The 20934-nt window shown below is 34.9% G+C and overlaps 3 protein-coding genes across 7 annotated transcripts; all 3 read left to right on the top strand.

The window, feature by feature from the left end:
- Window positions 1-2346: 2346 nt before the first annotated feature.
- su(w[a]) (suppressor of white-apricot) lies at window positions 2347-10398 on the top strand. Of its 4 annotated transcripts, none has more exons than XM_046613307.2 (9): window positions 2347-2604; window positions 2793-2970; window positions 4522-4691; window positions 4780-4985; window positions 5711-5933; window positions 6107-6186; window positions 7231-7395; window positions 7825-9089; window positions 9266-10398. In XM_046613307.2, the coding sequence occupies exons 2-9, from the start codon at window positions 2939-2941 to the stop codon at window positions 9432-9434; spliced, it is 2310 nt and encodes a 769-aa protein (XP_046469263.1). In that variant the 5' UTR covers window positions 2347-2604; window positions 2793-2938; the 3' UTR covers window positions 9435-10398. The 4 variants fall into 4 exon arrangements, with proteins under 4 accessions (XP_046469263.1, XP_046469262.1, XP_046469261.1 ...); XM_046613306.2 differs by having other exon boundaries at window positions 2683-2970; XM_046613308.2 differs by having other exon boundaries at window positions 2348-2604; window positions 2683-2904.
- A 40-nt stretch (window positions 10399-10438) lies between these two features.
- On the top strand, window positions 10439-15294 carry Miox (Myo-inositol oxygenase). The gene is made up of 6 exons (XM_046613315.2): window positions 10439-10562; window positions 12153-12336; window positions 13255-13463; window positions 13546-13682; window positions 13997-14227; window positions 14779-15294. Exons 1-6 carry the CDS (start codon window positions 10545-10547, stop codon window positions 14885-14887), a joined length of 888 nt encoding a protein of 295 aa, XP_046469271.1. The 5' UTR covers window positions 10439-10544; the 3' UTR covers window positions 14888-15294.
- A 133-nt stretch (window positions 15295-15427) lies between these two features.
- On the top strand, window positions 15428-19585 carry LOC124212823 (ABC transporter F family member 4). 2 transcript variants are annotated; one of them, XM_046613312.1, is made up of 4 exons: window positions 15428-15847; window positions 16125-16521; window positions 17821-18538; window positions 18692-19585. In XM_046613312.1, coding segments are annotated over exons 2-4 (1038 nt in total). In that variant the 5' UTR covers window positions 15428-15847; window positions 16125-16202; the 3' UTR covers window positions 18693-19585. The 2 variants fall into 2 exon arrangements, with proteins under 2 accessions (XP_046469268.1, XP_046469267.1); XM_046613311.2 differs by lacking the exon at window positions 15428-15847 and having other exon boundaries at window positions 15857-16521.
- Window positions 19586-20934: the final 1349 nt, after the last annotated feature.

The raw sequence follows: 20934 nt of genomic DNA, 5'->3' as shown, positions 1-20934 counted from the left end.
CTATTGTATATAGTAGAATATTTCCGTTTTACTTTAATAAAAATCAGGAACGAAGTGTACATAGCTTGGATACAAATGAATATAAGAAATACTTTTAATTTTAATTTGATCCATAACGTATGTTAGGATGGGATAAAGTGTAATGTAAAATGTAGCTATATAGAATATGAATTTAAAAATTATTGCAGATAAATGAAAATTGTAATTTCGATGTAAAATATTTCCATTGACAGTAGATAGCTAGACTAGGTATTATTATGTTACAATTTTATTATTGCATATAACATTTATATAACTGTATAGATTATAAACGAGGCAAGCTTCACGTGTACATATTTTCAAATATCCTTGTAGTTAAGTGAATTTTAAGGACACTCATATTATTACAGGACTACTAAGGAAGTTCCTAAATATATATACCCCAATAATTTCTCACGGTGACCAACTTGCCTCATAATCAAGTAGAATTGTACATTTTGCACAAGTGGTAAATTGGAATACCTAACAGAGAAAATATGAAACTTGTTACATGCCAGTCTTCTACGATTCATTCACGTGTTATACGTAAGGAATAACACATAATTACTACAAAATGAAATATTGTAAAAAACTCAGTTGGATTGTAACTAAATTCATATTTTAAGATCTAATACGAAATTCTATTGTAGTAGTTTGAAAGCATAAAATTTTTGGAAAAGAAAACATTCTTTTTTCATTATCTGGTCATCTTGCAGAATTAATGGTGTGCGTATACACGTATTTGGTGACTTCTTTAGAAGGCTTACTTGTGCAAGCAAAGCTATAAATATTATACATTGCGTGCCGCGGGTATTTCAAAATTGTTAAACAAAACTGTTAAATAATCTTGAAACGCGCCTTATAGCATAAAAAAATTTGTATTTTGAGTATTTGATTAAACGATACAAATAGGAATAAAGATAAATGATTGATAATAACCCAAGTGGATACATAAACGAAAAATAAAATATTAGATACCATATTATATTTGTAGAAATGAACGAGCACGTGGAAGAAATCGCGCTATAAATATGAGAAAAAAAAACCATATTACAATTACATTACTATCTATTATTACACAAAGTAAATACACAATATAGTAATTTGCTAATTGTACCTTTTAATAATTATTATTGTAGACACATTGATGAAAAAAGTTTTTTTCTTGTTATTAATTATTAATTACCTTAGACTTAGCAGAAAAATGAAAAATGTGTTATGAAAAAAAACCTGAAACTTTTGTTTTGCATTACACATCCCACAATGCTTCATATGTTTAATGCAACATCAAAATTGTTGTACCGTACAGACTACAAACTAATGCATACATCTATTTGATGCCTTGTTGAGCTCTCGATTACTCATTTCGAAATTATTATTAATCCCTGCACAAATTTTAAAAGCTATTTCCACAATCGAAATACATACACAAATTATTTTGAATTTTTTAGAATTAGAAACGTAACTTAAACTTTCAACCAGCGCATAGTAAAATCATATCCTATTTACATGATCATAAATGTATACATGGTATGGTGATGTTATAAAGTTTCAATTTGCCACGAAAAGTTACGCACATGCCTAGAGCATATTCGTCAATTAGGGCGCGTTGCGATATCAGCTCCCAGTGCTGTCAATCTTCTATCCTGCGCTGCCGAGTTCATGGGTAACTCTGCCCTGTCCTAGGGAGTTTTTAGCACTGCCAGTTAATTTGCGAAAGGAAGCGCGCTGATCGTAAACCAGCCCCCTGACACACGCTGCTAAAAATGGTTCGCAAAATGTCCCTCAATTCTGCCGCCAATCTCCACCACTAGTGGCGCTAGTAGTTGTCTGACAAGCTTGCGTGCGGTCAGCGAAGGCAGCGACGGTGTCAGAAGTCTACTAGCGCCATGCAGAGGAACTAAAAAACGGGGATAAGACGCGTACAATTTTTTAGTATACGAGCAGTGGTGAGTGTTAGGGGGCTGTCGTAAACTATTTGTTGCTATAGAATTTGCCACTCGCGGCGCTGATGGCGAATTCGCCTGTAGCACATTGTGCAATGGTTTTATCGCGTTAGGGATGTATAAAAGCACACACGTAATCCCGGAAAATCTATTCCATCAGTACACTTTCCGTAAATATGGCACACTTTAATGAGGATATTTTCAAGTGACAAAAGTCCGCTTATGATGGCAGTTTTTCTTTTACGTTTCCGTTAGATCCGACCAATAAAATCACTTATTGTCCATAAGAAGTCTGTCATTTAGTTCAACGGTGAACGTCTAGGAGCGCTGTCGTGCTTGTAACGCACGAAATATACCTAGGTATATTTGACAAACCAGTTCAGCGGCGCCTTAAAAACACACGGACCTATGGGCCCTATAGGTAATGTTACAGAAAATAAATGAAAATGTCGTCGAAGGGTCAGCGTTGGATGATTGATTCGGGAATTCTGCGGAAAAAAGATGGGGAAGAAGAGCCACAGGAGCTGTTGGTGTTCGGATATAGCTGCAAATTGTTTCGGGACGATAAGAAGGCGCAAATGATTGACCAAGGGAGGCATTTGATCCCATGGATGGCCGATAACTCGTTGAAAATAGACAGGTACGTTCCGTTAACCTAGAAACTTAATCGCTTAAGATATATGTTTATTTTTCTATAATTGCTACTTTTAACGCTTAGAGAAGTGATGTCGAAATCAAATACAAACACGGATATAACAACGGAATATGTTACAATCAAACTGGTCCCATCAGTTTATGTACGGATAAGCATTCTGGAAGCTGTTTAAGGTTTCCGCAGGTGTTGCGGCCACCAAAGTGCTTCGACACAGCGCGTAGTGCACTACGAGTGCAGTGCATTTCGGATACCACTCTTGTAGCTGATCCTTGGTACATCAGCAAGGTGAGACACACCGCAGAGAGACAAACGACGGCTGATGATCATTTTAAATTATGGTCACTCAGCACGGTATGTATCTTCGTATAAAATCACGAGTGATGGGAACAATTGTAATTCTGACACACCCAATTAATTCTTAAAAGCTGATCTACCTCGTATTTTTTCTTCTTGTTTCACCTTGTCTAATGATTTCAATACTTACAGCATTATTCAAACTGATATCAGCAATTTTATCTGCAGTAAAACCTTGGATTATTAGTTCTATCAAAAAAGTATCTGATATTTACTCCCGTTCATTTAAATAATATTGTTGGTAGAATATTTCAAGTCCAGTGAAAATTTTGCAATTTATCGTAATAACAAACCAATTTCTCATGATTTTTGAGTTGATCTCTACTTGGTTATATTTCAGAGCTCAGAAGCTATTTCAGTTAAATATCAGTGTTCAGCGAACCTTAAATTTATTTACTTGTTTCGTAGAAATTATTATCTTCATGGTAATTGACTCATGGATTCGTAGATTCAACTCAAATGATACTGGGGTACTAATGCTGTTGCAGAAGGAACAGCCGGCTATGGTAATATACCAATAATTGGTAGATAACAAGAAAATTTGAATTTCCGAGAAAATTGTTATAATTTGTACATAAGATTTGAATAAATATGCTGTCATTTTTTTTTCCGTTATATTCATCATGGTATTGGTAAAATTGATGTAAACTTTTCAGAGTATCAGATTTCATCTCTTAACCTTGATTTAATATGTCCATGTTCAGCAAGTCTTTCAGAAGTAATTTGCAATTTGCTAATATTTTAATTATTATACTCTTAAAAAAGGCCAGGGTTTTTGGATACAAAGTGTGTCATTAATATACGTTTTCTTTTAAAACCAAAACTGAATTACAATTGGCCATTTGAAACAGTCTGATTCCGATACTTTTTTGTCCAACTGAACTAATACTTACATCAAGCAAATGTCCCACTTTAATTGTAATAGTTTACCTAAGGCTTTCTTCAAATTACAAAGGCCTATTTCCGCAATATTCCCTCTTCCTTCCTTCTGATTAATACTCGTACTTATTGATAAATGAACCACATTCAACTTTTCACTGGACTCATTGCTATAAAACGAATATGTGCTTATCAAAAAAAGAACAGAAACTCATGACCTAATACATAAAGAAGATTTGAGGTAAGTTGCTGACAGAAGTTCTGGTAATACTGAGTTAAGAGTTATTCTTACCAATCTGACCAAATTACTTTTTCTCAAACAATCTCTAGTTTAGTTTTTACTTTAGATATTTAATCAAATAATCTTATTTGAGTAGAGCATTAGAATGCCCTGTACTATTTTCAGCATTTATCAGAAATTTGATTAAGAAAAGTTTTACTGGAAAACACAAACATTTCTCATATTGAATTGGTTCCATCACTTGGGAAATAATCTATAAGTGAACGCTTGTTATTTTTCACAGGATTACCCTGAGGTGGATCTAATTAATAATTACCAATGCAATTCTATTTTCAGTTATTGAAGCTGTGAGCCGCTCCTGAATGACTTGTGCCTGACAATTATTGTCTTACCCTAATTTTTCTAACTTTCCTGTTATGTGTCGATAGATACGATGGACGTGGAGCATTGGGTGACCTGCGAGTACACGAACCACCGCCAGGTGGATTTGATCTACGGCAAGTCCTCACCGAGGATGAAAGGAAAGTGGAACAGATTTGTGACGAGGAACGCTACCGGTCTCTTTATAACAGCGATGCAGAGGAGACAATGTACCATGGTACAAAGCTCAATATTATCGATAACTTTTTATTCGTTTCATGCAAACTGGTAAATACATTGAATTCCGTATAATTTACATTTTATAGAAGAAGAAATAAAGAGGTTGCATCAAGCCCTGGACTCAGAAAATCCTTATGCTCAAGTAGCTTACAATTATAACGAAGATGAAATTAATCAAGTGGCAGGCGGTGGCGACACAAATAGCCCAAAGCCATCAGACGGATCTCAGGAAGACGAAGATCAAGCATTTATCCCTCCGCCCGAGCTTCAAATTCCCGAGGACATGGTTGTGGTAAATATTATAATTTTACTTTTCAAACTGTCGCTCTAGTACCATTTAGTTGTCTAGATACTTTTATCTAGATTTAAGATACTCATCGTAGATAAATTCACCTCATGTTTTGTCTTGTAGAGATAATGTGCGTCAAGTTTATCTTTAATCTTCATCTAGATACTTCTGCTGATCATCTCCATATTTTTTTGTGGTTTAAAAATAAGATAATCGGTTTACTGAAATATAGAAGACACTATTCAGAGTCAAGATTCTGATGTGATTTTGTAAGATGACTAATTGAATGGAAACCTTTTTCTGCAAAAAACATTTCGCAATTCAACTACAATAAATAAACGGATTGAGACAAACAAATATTTTTTTGGATGCGGTGAGAAAAGTATTTTATTACTTGAGATCCGACCGAATCTTTCGGTGTGTCAACACAAAATTATTCGCAGTCACAACATATTCGCTACCTGTTGAGAAATATTTTATTTAATGGAGAAGTGTATTTTCTCTGTATAAATAAAATCCCATTTTTATTGATATCTTTTTGACTATCCAAATGAAAATGTGAATAGTCTTATCGTTTATAAGGATAATTGCGTTCGAAACTCTCTTTCATCATATGAAGATGAATTTGTATATGAATTATCGTATTTTGATCTAGACAGTAATACTCATTATTTGGTACAACACTGCTCAGTGGGTAAAGTTTGTGAAATACGTACATACTTTTCCAGCCGGAAACACAGAAGTTAAATGCCATCATTACGAAAACTGCCCTCTTCATTAGTCAACAAGGGGGTCAAATGGAAGTACTGATTAAAGCAAAACAGGCCAACAACTCTCAATTCTCATTCCTATCCATCGATGGACCTCTGCATCCCTATTATAGACATGTCCTTGCTGCAATCAAGGATGGTAAATACAACCCTGAAAAACAGCCTGAGAAGGAACAATCTGGTAAGTAATACTATCAAGCTGTGCATGAATATCTGGGACTGTTAACAACTTATCTTATTATGACACATTTGAATACAATTGGCCAAATTTAATTTCCTTAAAATTGTCCAAGCTCGAACAGTAAAAACTTGTATTCATTAATTGATTGAAATATGACATGTTCGATTTGGCAGAAACCGAAGACGAATCGGACGGGGATGACGAATCATATCTTCATCCAAGTCTCGCGCCATCTTTTAGTAAAGTGGAATCGGTAAGTTTGGAGAAAATAGATAAAATTTTAAATCGCTAGTGCTATTTTAATTAAACAATGTGTGCAAAACGATCTGGTCTCTAATCGGTGAGTGTGGAGCCAGTGAGCTTTGCAACATTCGATTCGTATTGCGATTTGACAGGTTTGTGCTGAAGCAATGTTTACCATTTACACATCTTCGATTCACAATACCCTGATTTTTGCAGGCCCAAAAAAGAAACTCTGTTATTTCCTTCTTCTTTACTACGAAATATATGTACATATGAATTTGCATTTGCACGAGTCAACAAATTGCACATATAGCAATAGGAGGAAGACCAAAATATTTGAAACGTTTTGCAAATCTAACTTACATGTAAAATGTTTCTGTTTCCAGGGCTGGTTCTGGTATGCATTGGATCGTCCGTTGTGCCCCTTTATTTATAAATGATCTACTCTACACTGAGCAGTGTGATTTTTGCATATAAAGATCTTTGACTTATTGACGGATATTTTATTTGCAAAATAGCTATGGTATTCAAATGTACGACATTTAGTTGCCATTTCATAAGCCCATTTCGGTTCTCAAGCAATGCTTAGATATTTCACTAGTCTATTTAATGGAATTCCGTCTCGGGGCTCTTGCGGCAAATAGCAAAAATCTGCCAATAATGTTTTGAATATGAATGTCTATGTGAAAAACAAAGATAAGCCCTTTTCACACCCTTGAATGCTTAGATCGCGCTGTAAATATTTGTAAATTCCTGGAACAGTTTTACTGCTGTTGAATTCACTCTGCCCATTCACACATTTTACTCTGAGCAAAATAAAATAAATTCCCTGTACCATTGGTACAAACATATTTTATTTTTTTTTTTTCAGCACAATGTCAAAACATATTTTAACATTCTGTCTATAATGTATCGCCTAATTTGAATGTTATGACCTTGTACTTAGATTTGAAATAAATATTAATTAAATTTGTCTAGACAGTGGATAGAGAAGTATAAATATGTAAGGGTTAGTTCAGAACAACCTACTTATCCAAAATGAATTGATTCACAGGCACCCAGTATTCCGAGTATTCAGTATAAGCCGTCAGCCGATTGTGCCTACTCCATGCTGGTGAACAAGATCACAGGAAAACCGCCTCCGCCACGGATACCCCACCAAGTTGAGATTCGTGCTCAGCCTTCACCTCCAGCTAGTTACTACCCCGTGCCTCCTCAGGTAATAAATAAACGTTGTTGTTGTTACTCGGGGGAAGTTTTATATGAGTATGATATGAATCGAAATTTTAGGACATTGAAATTAATAATGGTCGGATAAAGAAAAATGCAGAAAGAATTCACTGTGTTACTGTTTTAGAGTAACGCCATAAATGATCATATATAAATATCATATTGCTCGAGTAAAGGTACTAACAGCCAAAAGTGAATTGGATAGTTCAAGTCAATATGCCCAAAGAAAGAACAAGGTCATCGAAGGGTAGAATTTTGAACATACACTCTTGTCATCTTTTATAATCCTAAAAGACTGCCAATTGTTCTTATCGATAAGCTCGTAAGATATACCTGTGTGTACAATCTGAGTTTAATATCGCTATGGTAACCTGAAAAAAGTATCGTTGATTAACCTTCTTGCTTCGATCACTTGCAGAACTACCCAGCACCATATCCGCCAGCACCTCAGCAATATGTGCATGGTCCAGTGATTTATGGATCGAACGGACAAGTCGAGCCACCACTGGAAAATATATCTCAATCAAGCGCATGTTCTCCACCTCAACAAGCGAAGGACGTTCAGGTATCTCTGGTGCCCTATGGACAAACACCACCAAAGCCTTTGGGTAGGCCTTCCTTCATTGTCCCACCTGCCGATGTTCAAATAATCATCGATAAGATGGCCAGCTACGTGGCCAAGAATGGTAGAGACTTTGAGGCAATCGTGAAAGGCAAAGGGGATCCAAGGTTCAATTTTCTTGAATTATCGCACCAATATCATGGCTACTACGCTCACAAATTAACGATCTACGAAGGTGCTGTAGATACTAAAGCATTAACGGAAGAGCAACTTCTTCAGGAACAAGAACCTCAAGAGGAGAAACAAAAGAAGTTGCAAGAATTGCAAAAAAAACAACAGCGAATGGAGGAGGTGCAGAAGAGGGTAAAAATGATACAGGCCAAGAAGAAGGGAGATGTTAAACACGAACAGGGTGGCAAACAGGTAACGACTGTGTCATTTTCTATAAAGAAGCCAAAGGAAGGAGAATCGACTGTAATTGAAAAACGTAGTGCGCTGCCGCTGGAAGAAAGCGATGAGGACGTGGAAGAAAGTAAACGTGAAACAAATTCCAAGCCTAACTCGCCGCCTGATAGCAGCGAGGAGAGTCGAGTGTCGAAAATTGATAAAGAGATATCAAAGTCTGAAAAGAAGAGTAAAATTGACTACAAAGAGTTCGTTGACCTGACTGAGGACATTTTTGAAGACTGTCAAAAAGAAGTTAGAAATAAGCAAGCTGAGGAGAGAATAAAAGACAAACTTGCCGCTGCTGCGCGGGATAAGCTGGCCGCAAATTCTCGCGAAAGACAGCTTCAATTAGAAAGGAAAAAGAAGGCTGCAATGTTCCTCAGCCAAATACAAGTGCCTGCTTTGTCCAAAATCGGAGCCGCCATTCCTAATATTGCCTTTCGAAAAACCGATGATTCAGACGAGGTTCATTCAATCCCCTCACCGACACCAGCCGCCAGCGAAGATGCGGACGCACGAATAAATGGCAATTCCTTAATGAATAGGCTCAAAGGTTCCGACTTGGGCAGCAAACGCCCAAGGCCATCTTCTAGAAGTCGCAGTAGAAGTCGCAGCCATTCGGACAGAAGTAAACAGCACAAGAAGCACAAGAAAAAAAAGACCTCGCACAAAAGGTATCTAAAAATCCCAATTCGAGCTGTCGTTTGTGTTTCCAGGTATTGTTCATTCTAAAACAATGTACAACGTTTATTTCTACCTCGACTCAACTTATAATCATGTAGTTGATAGCAGATTATCAAATAATGAACATTATACCGTTTAATTTAATAATTATTACATTTAATTCCAGCTACGATAGCCCTTCGAGTTCCCGCTTCCACAAATCCAAGAAAACCAAAAAATCATCGTCATCAAGACACCGGTCTCGTTCAAAAACACCATTACGCCGACAAAGTCATTGTTCTAAACATTCGCGGAAGGACAGTAATTCCAGTGAATCAGATTCTGGCGCATCTTGAAACGATATCTTTTTCAAAACTAGATAAGTATGCATGTAAAATTGTATATAATGCTATAACACTTGATAAGTGTAAAATATTTACAAAAAAATTAAAGAAACAGAAAGAAAAAATTGCATGTATTAACAGCCAAATTTATTTTTACATTTCTATGAATCGAATGTCATTTCAAGCTTTACCTTCAAACAAATTTTATATCGTGACACCAAATATTAATGAACATTTGCATAGTCTTCGTCTGATACAAATACTGAATACATAAATTGTCAGCATACATAAAATTTACTCATCGACATTTTGAATCATCATACAAAATAATGAAAGGGTCTAGAGGTCTTTGAAAAGATAACTTATGACCTGGCAACTTCCATTAGTTGTCTTCGGATGTAAATCTAAATTCATGAAAAATATCAACCAATTGCAAAACTTTGAAGCCTGATAAAGCAACAGATTGATAATTATGTAATTCATAGAGATAAACAGTGAGTGAAATTACTCACTATTGGCGAATTTTCATTGAACACAGTTAAAGATTATCAACAAATGTTTATACACGAAAAAATTATTGAATGTCAAAAGATATTACCAATTGAAAATCTTATTCGCGTTTGAATACGCGTATATTTTCGAAAAATGGATGATATTCTTTGACTTGCGATCACTAGTTCCTTTTTTGATAAACAACCATCTACTTGTAATCGAATAATGTTACACCCAAAGAGATAGCCGAGAGGTTTCAAATGATGATTTCATAATTATTAATGACAATAATGTACTGCTGTATTGAATTTGACTACTGCAAAATAAGATTATCAAAATTTAAGTGATGAAAACAAATTGCGAAACTTATCAATCCCCCAAAAGAATCATGCAACCTTGTGATTGATGGAAAAATTTGCCAAACCTCGTTGTCTTACGAAATTATACAATTCAGCAATCAGTTGACAGTATGACCTGTGATATGCCATTTCTGACGTTAGTATAATAATAATTATCGCAACAATCTGGAGGGTCAAGGGTGATGCTGCTGAGATTTATAAATTCGCTCGACGATAAAGCCAACGAGTCAGTGTAAGAAGCACTACTGTTGACCTTAAAGGAATTGCCGAGATGTCTGCCAAAGTTATTGTACGTACAAATAAAATTTTTATAAATCTGTAGGCATAGGTGTTGGAAATCAATGTAATTATTACGCAGTGTCAATCAATGTATTATTTCGACAATCTGTCAAAGATTTAACGCCAAAATATTAACGGGATAACAAACAATTATATTCTTTCTTCGGCTTGTACAACTGCGAAACTTACCTCTGGGAAACAAACTTTTTCTACATTGGCATTTAATTATTGAAAAAAGTTACTGCTTTATACCGGAAAACACATCTGCACATGATGAAGTTAGAATATATGGTGATCTAAGAAATTGTACATCAACAATGCTTCAGATTGTTATATTGATTTTTGTAGTAGCTAATCTGTTGTTAACACTTGTATGTTCTATAAATGCAGCATTGGCCTATGACAAAAATAATTATATGAGTCTACTTTTCTTTCAAGAATATGTGGCCAACAAAATTTGCCACACTTGAATAACAACGTGACTGGGGGTTCTGACAGTTTTATTCTCTTTACGTAGCATCCATATGAAAGCCAACAAAAGTTAGACATGAAATTTTTAATCCGATTCCCAATGTGCTGTAATCAATCCCGTTAGAATGTTATTGCACCATACAGAACCCCTTATTCTCCCTCGAGTTGCTGTACTCGTGAAACCTTTACAAACTGCTTGAACGGATAAAGAAAATGAAACTATCTACTGCCCTAATAGCAATAATACTCTAGTGTAGCAAAAAAAGTTAAGCACATATTTTTAAAAAAAAAAGTAGATAATTATATTAATTTTTGTTATGGGCCAATGGTACATTTGTGGAATATATGAATTCAAAAAATTTAGTTGCCGATTCTCTATTAGATCGAACACAAACAATCGATAAAACTTTCCACGTTTGTTTCCTTATCACAAAGTTCAAATATGAAACGCGTTAACTGTTATCTGTGTTGTATTTGAAAAGATTTAGAGACTAGACAGCATCATTGTCAACATGCTGGACTGCACACATACGTGTTAAATGCGTGAACAAATAGAGGAAGTTGGCGATAAATTAAATTTCTTCTGTGTTAACTCACAGTCTCTTCGCACATGGCCTATCTGGAGTATTTTTAACTCCAGTATTATAACGTATCAGAATCACAGCAGTAAGGAGGGGCTAAAGCTATAAAGCTAGAGCCCTCTAGATAAAGCCGTGTTCCAGTAGCAGTTATAAGACAAGTTGGATCTTTCAATTTTTAAATTTTAGACTAATTCAATACATTTGAAGCACTAGGGATTGTATGCACGTGTTCCTTCTAATTCTCCGTAAAATAAGTCAAGTTCGCTATCTTGAATCAGTATTCTCCAAATATTCATCCGCTTTTATTCTACGGAAGACAAACGCTGTACATTCATGTTTACTATCATGACGTACCGTGCAGCCCAGCAGCCCAGTAAGAAATCAACAATTTAAATAGCACGATTTGAAACGATTAATGAAGATAACTCATAACTCCATTTATCTTTTGAAAAATTAAATTGCACTTCAACGTTATGTGAATTTTTACAAGCTTCTAATCAGCAGCAGCCTTTGGCATTAGATTTTTATCATAATTTTTGAAATTCTAGTCGCCTGGGCCGACGGCTACAATTCTCGACCCATCGGAACACCTGCGACCGGAACCAGTGCACGCGGAAAAATCAGCCAGTCAATTCAGAGATTATTCGGTAGACCCAGAAGATCCGCTCAAGGAACGAGTCCGGAAAACCTACCATGATATGCATACTAATCAAACAGTGGAGTTTGTACGCTGTTAGTATTAAGATTGATGATTTTATCTCTGCGCATCTACACTGACTGAAGTAATTTTCACATTGCACAATCGTATTTCATTTGACATTGTATAACTTTACAAAACTCTTGATCTTACACAGGTATAATTGCATTATACATTGAGGTGTGCTTGCATCACTCATATCAGTAATTAAATTTTCTCACATTGTTGACAAACAAGTCGAAATATGTCCATAACTGTTTTACTTTTGTAGTCATAGGATCTCAGGTGTGAAAATGCATTGATGCATTGAACATAAATGTTTAGTATCAAGACCATTGTTGTTATTTCAACCTGAATTTAAGATCTGGATTTATAACTTATAAAATGACCAAGTATTGAAACTACTCGTTATTTTTAATTCCCAATAAATGAATACAAAGTATAAATACTTGTATGGTCTAAGAGGTGAAGTTTAAGAATTCAAGTGAAATTTATAATCATATAATAATAATAATAATAATAATAATAATAATAATAATATAATTACGATGAAGAACTGCTCATTGTAAATTAGTATGTGCTTCAAGTAACGATTGACCGAGCCTGATGGAAAATTCGAGGTGCCACTAATTCTGAATTGTGATAATAACTTTTGGTCAACTCAAGGAAAGCCGGTTATAGATGTGTTTGATTATTATTTAATCTTCAATTCGTTTGTTTATTATTGAAACCATCTACAATAGAACCGTATAGATCAAAAATTCAGGTCCATGGATTGTTCTAGATGCAGAGAATGAAGTTCTGAAGATTAGGCCGCAATAACTTAACGAAAACTACAGAAGTGTGATACATTGATATCATTGAAAATTTCGTCCCTGCAAATTTTACCATAACTTTAACATGGCTGCTGTATAAATTGCTACCACGATTAACACAGTATTGTGCTCTTCTAGCTCGTATGGCAGACTGGCTACGTTTTAACAAGCTCAAAATGACTGTGAAAGATGCACTGATCAAGCTAAACGACCTTGTCGACGAAAGTGATCCGGATTCCAATTTGCCCAATATTGTGCATGCATTCCAAACTGCAGAACGTGTCCGGGCGGATCATCCAGATCTCGACTGGTTCCATCTCACAGGGCTAATACATGATCTTGGCAAGGTATGTGTATAAGACCTTAGGAAACTTTCAGGTTTAGATGGGAGAAAATTTCATATGACCGTTGGTTAACGTTGAATTTTAGGTAATGGCCTTCTACGGTGAACCACAATGGGCTGTAGTTGGGGATACGTTTCCTGTTGGCTGTGCCTGGGGAGACCATATTGTTTACAGAGATACCAGCTTTGAAGATAATCCTGATGGCAAGGACAGCCGCTACAAGTAATTAACGTCTTTCATGATGAATATTCATGATATACATATATGTTTTGATGCCTGTTCAGTAATGTCTTGTATCAACCATCACAAATTCGTAAACGATTTCTTAACCTATACAAAAACCATTTTTTTTTTTTTTTATAAAACTCACGCATTATCTTCAATTCGATACCTTTGCTAACTAGAATGGTGAACCGAACAGCCAAAGATTTAATAGCTAGTGAAAAATACATATTTTTTGAACAATTAGCAAGTGGTAAATCATTGGCTGTGTTACATGATTGATTTGCTTAAATTTTGAAAAAAATTCTTTTCAGCACTAAGTATGGAATGTACAAGCCAAAGTGCGGACTGGACAATTTGATGATGTCATGGGGTCATGACGAATTCCTCTATCGCGTACTCAAACATAATAAGTCAAAATTGCCAGAGGAGGCTTTAGTTATGATTCGTTATCATTCGTTTTACCCTTGGCATGGAAGTGGAGACTATTCTCACTTTTGTACTGAGAAGGATAACGAAAACCTGAAATGGGTACTTGAATTCAAGTAAGTAACTCACTTGCAATTTTGAAAAAATATATTTATTCATGCATGTGATCGGATACAACAGTTACTTCTAAACATAGGCTAGATCTTCAAGTATTGACGGGGCGCTTAAGGGTGTGCCCTGGTTGATTTCCACGTTGACGTATATATCTCCAAGCATCGAAACCCATGTATCTCAAACGTAAAAACGAGCTTAACAGCCCCATTCTATACATAATTCTCAACAAAAACACTAAAATATATTTTCAATTGAGGTAGAAATAAAGAAATGGTACCGATTCTACGTAATCGCAATAATAAATTCGTCGAATTCATGCTATTTCTTCATTTCTGCATAAAATGAACGTGTATTAGAGTGTTTTTGTTTAAAATTGCGTATAGAATACGGATGTCCCTTTAAGCGTAAGCCCTTTTTCGCGTTTGAGATACATAGGCTTCAATATTTGGAGATATATATACGTCAATGCCGAAATCAATCAGGGCACTCCCTTAAAGAGGTTTCAGAGTCAAAGAATAAATTACTCAGCTAGCAATATTGCTTCTGTTCTCAGCAAGTACGATCTTTACTCAAAGAGTGACACCGTTCCCGATATTGAAAAATTGTGGCCATACTATGAGGGGCTCATAGAAAAATACATCCCTGGTGAAATAGAATGGTAGAATTTTGCCCGCTGTCGAACAACGCCAGAAAACATTACTCGAAGTGGACGAGATTGTTCAATCCTGAGACATAATGAAAAGTATAAATAAATAAGAATTAACAAAAAGGCTGAATTGCTGATCCAGAATATAAAAAACAGTAGCAACAAGAATTCCGTCAATCGAAATATTGGAATAATCCAGCTCCACTCTAAAATGGTCTATAAGCTGTGTTCCAAAATTTAGCGGACGACCCGTCTATTGTACCCAGATCTTTTTCTGACTGAAATGAAGTTATGGTTCGGTGTTATTAGTACAGGCCCATCTTGAATGCAAAGTTGTGCTGTACACCATGTTTGCGTGACATTACAAATTGTTTCTGTAAATGAATAAATATGTTGGAAGTAAAATAAATTTGTTTGACATTCTTTTACGTACAGTTATTTGAATTAGTTGCGTTTAAAATCGTGGTTTACAAATCATTTCTGGTGAGTACATCTTTTGTACTGTTAACTTTATGTCTAGAGTTGTGTTCCGAAATACTAGAGGGTTTCAGCGTTGGTAGCGGTTTTTCGGAACGTGCCCATTATTCTTTGCTATCAAAAATATTTATTAAATAAATTACATTATGTTTAGTTAGTAAAAAGAGATAAGTTAGCACAGTGTTAAATGCGTGAGTTTAATGATGCATGAAAATGTGAAGCACAGTTTATGAAATATAAGTCAAATTTCATATGAAAATCGTAATAAACGGTAATCAATTTGATCTGTTTTTAATCAGCCCAATGCAGTGCCATTAGGGCTACTTTCCGAAACAAGCTGGCAGCGCTAAGAACTCCCTAGGACAGAGGCAGAGCTAGCCGCAAACTCGGCGGCGTAAGAGAGATAAAAAATTGCTGACAGCACTATAAGCGAATTCCAGGCATTCACGTGGCTTGACGTCGCGGATTTCAATTCGAGGATTCGATAGGATTCTGTAATGTAAGTATACATATGTATGTACATGCATGCATACATACATCAACCCTGATTGGTCGAAACGACAAACGAAGCTCGTAGAATAGAAAAAAAAACGTTGGGATTTCTTTCGTCTCATTTCAAATTGATTGTCGGGCGCATGCTGAAGTAATTTGCGTCGTGTGATCCATACGCAAACGTACTTATAGTGAAGGTAGAACAGTTTTATCATAAAAATCTTGGAACACAACGACAGATCATTAATTATACCAAAAGCGGTGATTAACTTTCCGGATAATAGCGACGTCGACAGCCTTGTCTTTATCCTTCAATTCTCGACTCGCGGCGCATAGCCCGCCAAAAACACCGGCAAACAAACATGGCTCCACGGAAAAACGCAAAACGTGTCGAAGATGAACCCTTGGAAACGGCAGCTCGGGGCGGCGACGTTAGCCCAACAAAGAAAAAGAAAACAGCCGTACAAAAATCGGTAATTACAGACGAGCCGAGAGAAGTGAGGCTTCCGAGGGCTGCCAAAAATAAAAAACCAGAGTCGGTTGAGGAAGTGCCAGCGCCCGTTAAGAAGCCGGTCAAACCGAAGGCTGCCAAAAAGGCAAATGACGTCGAAGAAGACTTGAACGAGAATCGAGTCAAGGCAATGACGAAAAAAACGCAAAACGACATGGAAGAACCTAATGGTAAAAAAAATTATAAATTACGCAATTGTCAATACCCGTATTTCCGGTCATATTTTTTTTGTTCCCAAACTTTGTCGCGTGTAACACAGCCGTCACCACAAAGAATACCTCTATTAAAATATGGAAGATGCTGCTATCACGTGACTCGTTAATATTATACAAATTTCTTTTACACGCAATATCATTTGCTCAAATGTAGATTTTCATACTGTTCAATAGAATTACACCATAACGTGGAGGCGATGTGTAACGTATTATTTACATATTGTTGCAAGCGGCTTTTCCCTGGGCAGTCCAGGATCGAACATTGATTATAAATTTCTAGCAAGATGTGTTTTTGTTTATTATATAAAGTCGTTAACCTAATATACTGTGGGCAATATGATAGGAACATGCCAACCCTGCGATAAACGAACACATTTTTTTTCAGCTTGCTAACATTCTTTTCACAATGCTACCTCACTCGTATAAAATCATTATTTTGACAAATCCACAGCAAATGTAGGTACACCTTGCTGTTTAACCGGTCTAATAACAGATTGAGCATGCTATAGTCAGCTTTTACCAACTGAGTAAAATTTCACTCATTTTGACTACTACCTAAGTCTATGCATCACCAATGTCCAAATGCAGCAGTCAGCACAATTCTACATTTAGTGCCAAATAAAAATATCCAAAGACTCTTGTTTCAGGCGGCAATAACACCACAAAATGTATTCCCGCAATAAGTGATAATTTAATTGTAGGTATATACTTCTTACCATTTTTGATGTGTAAAACACAACTTATTTTTCGAAATTCATATTCAATATTGCATCTAAAATTGCTCTGACGGTGGTATTTTTATGTCGGTAATCCATAGGTTTTGGTAATGGTCAAAATAAGTGACGTTTAACGTGGTTGGTAAAGCCGACTACGGCATCTTCTGAATGTTTTGAAAAAAATATCGAATCAAATGATACTTTCCACCTGTTTCCTCGTGTTTCCAAGATGACTAAATATTTTGTCAATATGGAAAAATAAGTTCTCTTTATATGAATTATCCTGTAATCTGGCATAAGAGTTTCATTTATAATGTTATACTCAATGTGCCTTGAATACACACTTTTCATTATCAATTCAAGTAAAATACTGTCAGCTTATAAAATTTCACTCGCACTAATCATCACATATATTAGACTTCATTCCATTGAATTTACTAGAGAGAATAGTTATTGATTTTTTTAATAAAAAAGACATTTACCTGAATGTACAAATCAAGTACGAAGTAATTATTTATGTTAAAATTTTCTTTGTCAGTAAAACCTCATCCCAAAGGAAGATCTAAGAAAAATGTCAAGGATCAACAACCAGCTAAAGCAGAATCTGCTGATAATGATAAGAAGGTGGCATCTAAAAATAAGGGCGGTGCAAAAAAAACTGAGGCAATGAAATCAAAGGAAGTCAAGCCTAAAGGGCGCACAGCTGAGAAATTTGCAGAAAAAGAGGAGGCAGTTATTGAGAGCGAACCAAAAGTTGTCAAAGCTCGAGGAAAAAATGCAGTTAAAGTTGATCAGTCAAAAGAAGAAGAAGAAGAAGAAGAAGAAGAAGACGACGAAAAAGAAGTGGTACAAACACGTAGAGGACAGAAAAAGTTGGCGGATGTCGCTATAAATGCGAAGGCAGCAAGCAGAGGCAGCCGTGCAAAAAAGGCTGCAGCTAGTAAGGTAACAGAAGAACCGGAAGAAGCAGAGATTGAGGAAGCAGATAAAGCCGAAAATTTAGCTAATGCTCAGGGAGAAATTTTTGAATCTCAATCAGACTCTGAAGAAAATGAAGTTACAGACGCGTTGCAAGAAAATGGAAATACCGAACATGATGAACATGAATCAGAGGAACCAAAGGCAACTAAAAAGGGAAAAGGAAGACAGCCTGTAAAGAAGGGGAAAGTTGTGTTCAAGACTAAATCCTTTGACACCGAATCCACTGATGATGATGCTATTAATTCACCAGTTCTGGATCAGGCTGAGGGTCATTGGTATGTACTTATCAGATGTAAAACAATACCAATGGATTTTTTTTGCTATTTTTATAAGAAAAGTGAAATTTATTTATGATAGTATGATTATACAATATAGTAGACCCTAGAAACAATCAATTTCACATCTAACAAAAATTGATTACATTTCAGATGTGTATCAAGTTGGGATCCAAAAAGCGAGTTTTTTCACTGATAAAACAACGAATTACCTGCTAACCCAATTATTAAATTTAAATATTAAATATTAGTTACCCTTATACATTATCTTAATCTTTAAGGCTAGGCAAGGTTCTTTATTACTCGCGAAGTCACTTGTCCACATTTTTTTCGTTTACTATGTCTTTTAAAAATAATTCGATTTTTAGATACTTTTCAATAATTCCAATGAAGGAAATGTACAGCTGAGCTGTAACAAATTGAAGAAAAAAAATAAAATAACGACATTCCGTGTATAAAATTATTTGTAACTGCAACATTGGATGAAAAGATGAATACGTGACTCAAAATTACGTTGTTGTTTCTAATATCTGTACAAGTAATTACGATTATTTTTATTATCAAGTTACTCGACAATGTTTCGGGTAAACTGATTGTCTGTGCTTTTGTATATAAATAACTAAGTCAATGATATGTCATAGTATAACCTCTTACTTTTACTTTCACTTCTCAAAAACTACTGTTTTTGACTTTAACTGTATATCCTAAAATTAAAATGAGTAGGTATCAAAATGGCATTGAATGCTGTATAGAGTAGCCGTACATCTGTCTGCGTGTTAAAACTAGCTAATCCTGTCAATTAATAATTGTAAGCTTGGATACTATAATAACAACATTAGCTATTGTTGTCAATTAACTACGCTGCCTTAAAGGTTTATCAAACCAAATCTGTTATTGTTTGCGGTGTAAATTAGTCTAGAACAACGGATATGACTTGTCAACTTATAGTGATACCTAGTAAGACATATGTATAACAGGGAAACCATGTGTCAATACGTTACGTCACTGATTGCATTTATTTTTTTAAATAAATTGTTATAAAATTAAGCCTACCCGTTTTAACAGTCCATTAAACATTCATGTAAGTCATGCGATTCCTCTGAGGACTCATTAATCACATTCGATACCGTAATTTCAATCAAAATTTCTCTGCTTTGAATGAATTGATAGGTATTCAGATTTATCGACCATCTGATCAAACATTTGGGTGATCGAATCTTGGTCCCAAATGACTACATCTCTGAGGGCCAGTGCTAAGATGCTCTATATTTATTATTTATTACACCGGCAACACGAATTTTGTCTGGGTTTTTGATTTCAAGTTTTGATTTCTTCCACGTTACTGATAATTTAAAAAAATAGTTTTATTGGATAAAGTTTGCTCATGTAAGAACCAGAACGAAATTTCGGACTTGAAGAAAAATTACCTATTTTCTCAAACACATTGCAAATGATAATTAACTTCAGTTTTGTATTTAAATCACTTTTATTAAAAATGGTAATAATAAACTACAAATGTAAAAGAATTGATAAACAAAGTTCAAAAATGAATATTTTTCGTACTTCTATGTTTGTATGAACTTTCTCATATCAAACTTCGAGACTTTTTATCAACGTAAAAACGACAAAAACAAACTTTACAATAAATAAATGAAGAATTTGATTGCTATTCGATGTATAGGATCAAAATTTATCTATTTAATTATAAACTCAAAAAATTTTTTTTATATTGACATGTGTTATGTTTTATACTACATTTGATTATCAATTAATTTGATTGATGAAGTCCAAGGGAATAAACTGGGTAACAATGCCTTTTGCGAATATGTTATCGTTATTTTATATAGGTACTATTAGAATACTAAGATCTTGAAAGTATCAGACCTCAATCTCCTCAACTGGTTTTTAAGAAAGAACAATAAAATAAACAAATAAACATAAATACATTTTTTTTCTTAAAATATATAAAGAAAATCATTTTTCTGACCGGAGTAACGACTGATTTGTTTGAAAATTTAATGTGTTAATGAGGGAGTAAAGAGTATTCACAGCCGCAATGGACAGGCTTTCAGCTTAATAAACTCATGCTAGAAAAAATTATGTCATCTTAAATTTTAGATTTTCAGTTTGATACTTTTCAAACAAAATTATGGAACTATCAGTCTCGCATTCCTTACAGATTCTTAAATAACTAGTATTTTTAAAAGTTTTCGTAATGTATGTCGTGATTGAATAGAAATAAAAACCTTTTTTTTTTTACAAAAAAAACTGAACTATTCAACAACTCTAAGCTGTATTATTTCAAATTGTACCGTTATTTTAATATGAATAACATAATGAAAGAATTCACTTACATTAGAAGTTATAAAAAAAAATGATTATGCTTAAAGCTTGAT

The sequence above is a fragment of the Neodiprion pinetum genome, chromosome 2 (genome assembly GCF_021155775.2).
Source record: "Neodiprion pinetum isolate iyNeoPine1 chromosome 2, iyNeoPine1.2, whole genome shotgun sequence".
Taxonomy (NCBI): Eukaryota; Metazoa; Arthropoda; class Insecta; order Hymenoptera; family Diprionidae; genus Neodiprion; species Neodiprion pinetum.
Note: the sequence above shows the minus strand (reverse complement) of the source record. Positions and strands in the feature narration are given on the sequence as shown.

Excerpts from the sequence above, each read along its gene's own strand:
- Miox (XM_046613315.2), top strand. Across the intron at positions 13,683-13,996 it reads GGCAAGGACAGCCGCTACAA|CACTAAGTATGGAATGTACA; the intron begins GTAATTAACGTC and ends AATTCTTTTCAG. Across the intron at positions 14,228-14,778 it reads AAATGGGTACTTGAATTCAA|CAAGTACGATCTTTACTCAA; the intron begins GTAAGTAACTCA and ends TTCTGTTCTCAG.
- LOC124212823 (XM_046613312.1), top strand. The coding sequence starts at position 16,203 with ATGGCTCCACGGAAAAACGCAAAACGTGTCGAAGATGAACCCTTGGAA. Across the intron at positions 16,522-17,820 it reads CGACATGGAAGAACCTAATG|TAAAACCTCATCCCAAAGGA; the intron begins GTAAAAAAAATT and ends TTTCTTTGTCAG.